The sequence below is a fragment of the Glycine max genome, chromosome 3 (genome assembly GCF_000004515.6).
Source record: "Glycine max cultivar Williams 82 chromosome 3, Glycine_max_v4.0, whole genome shotgun sequence".
NCBI lineage: Eukaryota > Viridiplantae > Streptophyta > Magnoliopsida > Fabales > Fabaceae > Glycine > Glycine max.
Window position 1 is genome coordinate 44,525,756 of NC_016090.4, and position 6,425 is coordinate 44,532,180.

General features: G+C 31.6%; 1 protein-coding gene across 2 annotated transcripts; it reads left to right on the plus strand.

Annotated features, from left to right (window-relative positions):
• The first annotated feature begins 906 nt into the window (after positions 1–906).
• On the plus strand, positions 907–5,357 carry LOC100797598 (calmodulin-binding protein 60 B). 2 transcript variants are annotated; one of them, XM_003521621.5, is made up of 8 exons: positions 907–2,604; positions 2,686–2,722; positions 2,848–2,894; positions 2,988–3,502; positions 3,585–3,739; positions 3,866–4,057; positions 4,158–4,293; positions 4,656–5,357. In XM_003521621.5, the coding sequence occupies exons 1-8, from the start codon at positions 2,477–2,479 to the stop codon at positions 5,027–5,029; spliced, it is 1,584 nt and encodes a 527-aa protein (XP_003521669.1). In that variant the 5' UTR covers positions 907–2,476; the 3' UTR covers positions 5,030–5,357. The 2 variants fall into 2 exon arrangements, with proteins under 2 accessions (XP_003521669.1, XP_006577216.1); XM_006577153.4 differs by having other exon boundaries at positions 908–2,604; positions 4,158–4,284.
• Positions 5,358–6,425: the final 1,068 nt, after the last annotated feature.

The window sequence follows — 6,425 nt, forward strand, 5'->3', positions numbered from 1 at the left end:
GACACTCGGACTTCCAAGTACTTTACTACTTGTTTTGGTACACTTGTCAACGAGTCAACAGTGGTACTTCTTATAGAAATATTCGGTAGAATATTAAATATGACATTTGAGAATGAGTTTAATGATGATGCATTAGTTTTATCCCATTATCAAATCATAAATTATTATTGAAAATATGAATTTTAAGATCATTAAATAAATTCCCACATTTTAAAATCTTATGAGAGATAAAAACGAAAGGGTGAAATAGTAATATTAAGTATGTTTGACAAAGTAAATAGGTTATTATTTTTTTTTCTTTTTTAGAATAACTAGGTTAACTTTTAAAAAAGTTTGTTTAACCAAAACAAAGTTGTTTGATAGAAGTGTTTATTTTACTTAGCGTTAAATCTATTTGTTCTTTGGAAATCAACCAAGTATGATATTAGTTCTTTTTTTAATGGTTTAAGTCTTTTAATTTCTTTTTAAAAAAAGTTAAAATTGATCTCTCGCGTTGTTACCATTTTTAGTGATGCGGTACCAATGACCAAAATTATAGTTTTTAAGAATATAAGCCCTCATTATATTCTGCATATAAGTTATCTCAAGCTTATACACTTTAAATGTAAGCCCTCATTGTATTCAACATATTATTGATATGGAAATGATATGATTTTGCTACTGTAAAAAAAAATAAGCACTAATATTAATTTTGACTACATCTTCAAAAACCAAATTATGGTTTTTTTTATAAATGAAGAAACTAAGACTAATTTTAATCAATTCTTCGAGAACCAAAAATTCATTTTACCATCATAATAATAATTACTTATACACTTGTCGTTTTTTTTCTTTTCATGTTGGGCCCATAAACATATTTTTTATATATTAATCACATGCATCATTCATTATATAAGTAATTTTACTCTAATTAAAAATAAATAAATTCTCTTTAGATATTTAACATAATTGTATACATCCAAGACTCAAATTCAAGATGATTGGTTTTACTCAAATAATAATAATAATAAGAAGAATAGTAATAATAATAATATTGATAATTTTTTAGAAAATAATGCCTTAATCAATTTTAGTCGTTAATGTTTTTTAATTAATTCTTATAAATTTCCAAAATTTTATATCAGTCCCTCTTATATTAGTAAAATATTCATTTCAATCCTTATCTTTGAAGAAAAATAAGTCCGGTTCTCCAATAGAACGAAAAGTGACGAATTAAAATCGTAAAATAAAATTTTATGGAAATCAATATTTTTTGATACGACGTTTTTATGGAAATCAATATTATAAAAAAATAGAAATTAAGAATAAAAACATTAAAAATAAGTATAATAGAAAGACAATAAATCTAACAAAGAAGAAGAAAAATTGAACACGAATTTGTGAAGTTTCAAGACTTTTTCTATGAAATACCAAAGAAGAAAAAATTGAACGCGGTTAACTAATCTCTTTGCAGTTTTCATATCATACCACGCGTGGACGCCGTGTGACCCCAGTTATTATTGCATGGCTATATTTAGTGTAAATGTATAAACTATCTTTTATTTTAAATATATCTCTCATGAGTATTTTTTTTATTATATTATAAATCTCCTTATTTTTTCCTCTTTTTCTCTTTATAATTATTGGATAACACATTGAATATCTATTATATATTTTTCATATATTAATTCATATAGTTATTCTATGAAGAATCGAAGATATTTATAAGGTATCCCAAACATAAATCTAAACAAAACATGGCCTTAATTGCTTTTGCAAGTTATTTTTATTGTATATATTCTCTTTAACTAGTATCTAACCAGTATCAAAAAAGGAAGTTTGTATAATTATGTGATAGTTTTTTACAAGTTACTCTCTCTTGTTTTTTTTTTATTATTATAGGAGAATTTTTTGTTAAAGTCCAACGTCATTTTAATTATTCTTTTATCAATTATATATCTATTTATTTTATTATCTTTAATTAATTTATACATATATTTATTATGAAGTGAAAATAAATCTGAATCTCTATAAATATTTTATTAGAATAAAAAAATAATTTATTTTTTATTTCTACAAAATAACATTAAAAACACATAAAAAGAAAGCAAAATAGTATTTATGTTTAAGCTTGAAAAGATTGATTTTAATTTGAAGAAGTTCCGCGAAAATGGCGTGTGAAGATTTTCCTTGAATCTTTTGCTGAATCTGATCACTACCACCGCCCACATATATATACAGCGGTAGCGGCTCATCAGTTTCGTAATTGTTCAATAAAGACAAGTGCGAGAGTTTGAGTGGTTAATTAGTTGTGAACTACTAAGATTCGTTTAGTTGGTTGAGAGTGTTGTTGTTAGTTGTGAATTACTTCAAAGATTCGTTTGGTTGGTTGCGAGTGTTTGTTCTTTATAGGCAAGTGTAGGAGTGTCGTTGTTAGTTGTGAACTAGTACTAAGATTCGTTTGGTTGGTTGCGAGTGTTGTAAGTTCGTGGAGTTGATGGCATCTAAAAGGACCTTTGACGACGAGGAAGATCATCAAGGTAATGATGACAGAGATCTTGGACGTCTCGCTAAGAGGAGACATGGCGACCCACAAGAAGCCGAGGCCATGTTCATTGCTTCTCTGTAAGTGTTTATTTTCATGCATGTTCTAGTTGTGTTCATTTCATGCATCTTCATCTCTAAGTTTTTATGGTTAATGTGCAGTATTGCCTCGCACTTGAGACCTGCAATTCAAAAAGAGGTAAGCATAAGCATGCCACGAGTCTCTCTCTCTCTCTCTCTCTCTCTCTATTTAGTATATGTATATCCCATTCCACAACCAAGTTAACTCGATCTATATATGTTGTTTTGTTCCAATGCAACTAGATTAAAGAGGGGCTCCGATCTATGTTCCGGGGTTGCGCATGCCTGTGGTTTGTTTCTCTTTTTCACCATCATATCCTCTATTTTTAATTTATACGTTAATAAATTCATTATAATCAATTTTAATTGTGTTTGGAATTTAGTTCCCCCCGATCATCCATTAACCAACAGGGTGGCGCTTCTACTTCTGGAGGCAGAGCCATGCAATTGTGCTTCGTGAATAAACTCCCTATAGAATTTTTCACCACGTTCAATATCACAGCTGAGGACGGTGGTCCAGTTCAAATTGAGCTGCGTTATGCTGGATCGCAACAACGCGTAGTGACGGAACAAGTTTCTAACATGAAGGTTCAGATCTGTGTCCTAGATGGTGATTTCGGTAAGGACGGAAACGAGGACTGGAGTGCAGATGAATTTAATGCCCAAATTGTGAAACCAAGAGAGGGGAAGGGGCAATTACTGAAAGGAGAGACTGTTATTAAACTTGAAAAGGGGTTTGCTTGTATCAATAACAAGATCGAGTTTACTGATAACTCTATCGGCACAAGAAACAAAAAGTTTCGGTTAGGAGTTAAATTTCTGCAATCTACTTCCGTTAGCGTTAGCGTTAGGGAAGGCAGAAGTGAAGCCTTCAGGGTTAAGGATAAACGAGGAGAGCGTAAGTCCTAAACTTTATTATTATTATTATTATTATTATTATTATGTTGGTGCCTGCCCTTACATTTGGTATGTGTTTTCAGCGTACAAGAAACGCGACCGTCCCTCGTTGAATGATGAGGTATGGTGTCTGAAGAATATAAGAAGAAACGGTGATCTTCACAAGGATCTTTTGAAGAATAAAATAAAAACTGTCAAGGATCTTTTGCGCTTGAACACAATCGGTTCATTACGGGAGGTAAAATATACAACAACTTTTTAAACATTCTTGCATTGTGTCTAAAACTAAAACAATGATTCTCTACTTTGGTTCTTAATTTGATTTTTAAATAGTACTGACAAGTAATCTGATTGTGGAAAGTAGAAATTCGGCAAGGTTAAAAAATGGGACGAAATCATCGAACATGCTGAAAAATGTGCAGTTGACGATGATGGGTTCTACATGTATCGCTATGATGCAACCGTTTCCCTTGTCTTGAACTGCATCTATAAGGTTGAGGCGATTTTTTATGGGCAACACTATCGGTCTCTGCAATCTCTGAATTTGGAGGAGCAGGTTTGTAGTTATACATCTTAAATTTAATTAATTTTCCATATATTATATCATAACTGAATCTGATGGAGACATTACTTCTCTTCTCTTCTCTCACTGGCAGCGTTTGGTGGAAAGAGTTAAGCAGGAAGCATACCAAAATTTGCAGAATCTGGTGCCAATTCCGACGCCACCACCACATGACATAGTGAAGACTTTGACGGGTACACAATACGGTTCACCAGATCAAGGTCAGCAAGGTACTGTGTACCTATATATCGTGCATAAACACTTTTTTTGCGCAACATCCTCGTGCTTATCTAGCATTAAGAGCATTTGCTTCTTCTGTGCCTTTCATTAGCAGTTTAAATGGGGAACAATAATTTACTTGAATATATATTTTCAATCCCTTCACTTGAAAAATGGTTGTTTTGATCTTTTTTCGGAAATGTTTTAGCACTTCTTTCCTAGTCAAATCAAAATAAACTAATGACGATTTATATGGTTATTAGATAGACTCCTTGTCTTAGGCTCTTAGCCTTAAAACATTGGTTTGATATGAGTTTGCTTAGTGGTGATTATTGGTCTTATATCATTATATGCTTATGGTATGAATGTGCAGGGCAATCAGAACTTTGGATATCCACCACCTCAACATCAATTGTGCATGAAGCGCCACTAAACTTGTCTGGTGGGTCGCAGGTTGTCCCCGTTGAAACATATAATATTGATGATGGAACCGGATGGGACATTGGTCAATTTGAAAGTTACATTCTTCCTAACCAATTATTGGAGCCAGTTAATCCTTGCTCTTTTCCCTATGGCGATGGAGCAACATCTAGCAATCATTCGTTTTTCCTCAACCCTGCTGTGTATACATCAAGCAAAGGGAAAAGCAAAACAGTTTGGCAGAAGACTCGAAACATTCTCAAATGGGTCATACCTCATGTCACCAAATGGAAGGTGTTCCGACCTCAAATCCTTCAACATTATTAGGTGGACTGTTAAGAAAAGTATTTCAGTTGGTTGAGAAGAAATAATATTTATAAACCGACTCTTAATCTTGATTTCTAAGCTATCGAAAAAGGAGACAAAACTTTTTCTGTATTGAATAATAGTACTCGATTCTTTAAGTTTGGGATTTGTATTTATTCCCTCAATATGTGTTTTTCCAACGCCAGGTGTCAATTTCTTTAATTTAGTATTTATTAGTTTATAAATTACTTGTGTCAATTTATCTGTACCCATTGCCATTAGGCCATGTTAATTCTTTTCTGTAAAATAAAAAATAGCATTAAAAAAGTGTGAAAAGGGAATTTAATGATATTGCTGTTTTTGTTAATTTATTTAAGGATATTTGTTCAGTAAAGTCTGTTTTCGTGTCAGGTTAAAGTAACATTATATCAACCCGCACCGAAACTTAATATATAAAATTTTCATTAAAATATATTTGTTAAATAAAATATAAAATATATTTTATGTTTACCCTTTTAAATAATTACTAAAAGATATTTAGTATACTCTAACTTACAAAGTTAATGTATATCCTTCTTACACGTATCATCGCACATGATATTAACACTACTTTGTGATTCTTAATCATCTTCCTCCATTAATTTATTCTTTAAGAGTCAATTTTTTATCCCCGTGAAATTGTCACCACTTGATTTTGAATTTGTAACTTGTCGAGTTGTATATTTTTTACTCCCGAAACCAATAACAAAGATCAAGACTTATATTGTGTAATAAAACTCTTTTCTACCCAAGTGCCAACGCAACATTTTCAACTCATTTAGCACTATATTCGAGTCATATAGCGTGACAATTCTAGATAACAGTATAACATTAGCACACATAATTTGTTGCAATTGATTCATATTTGTGATTTTTAACAAATTTTACATTCGCACGTGAAGACCTACAATAACCCTCTTCTCTTGTCTGCGCTTAGAACTGATAATGGGACCATAAGCAAAGTTATAAAAAATAAAAATATAAGAGACCGAGAGTTCAGCCCAACACAGAAGATGAGATAAGAAAAAAATTACAAAATCGGAATAATAAAGAAAGCAGACCAATAAGAAAACAATAAATACTTTAAATAACTTAAGTTGACCGGGCAAGTGAAGCTGCTGAGAGTTTCTTTATATGAGGTCTAAAATTTTCTGCAATTCAAATTCATATTTGCTATCTTCAAAAACCTAAACTCTTGGTTGTTCTTCACTCCATGACCATTGACCAATGGCCACAACTATCCTTAAAATCTCAACTACTACGTACACATAAGGATGGCTCGCAATAACTTCTGCCCAGGTCAGTTGTCATTCCGCTGCATAGTTCAATTCTATTATTTTACACACGCTATATTTTTCATCAATTCTTAATCTTGTCA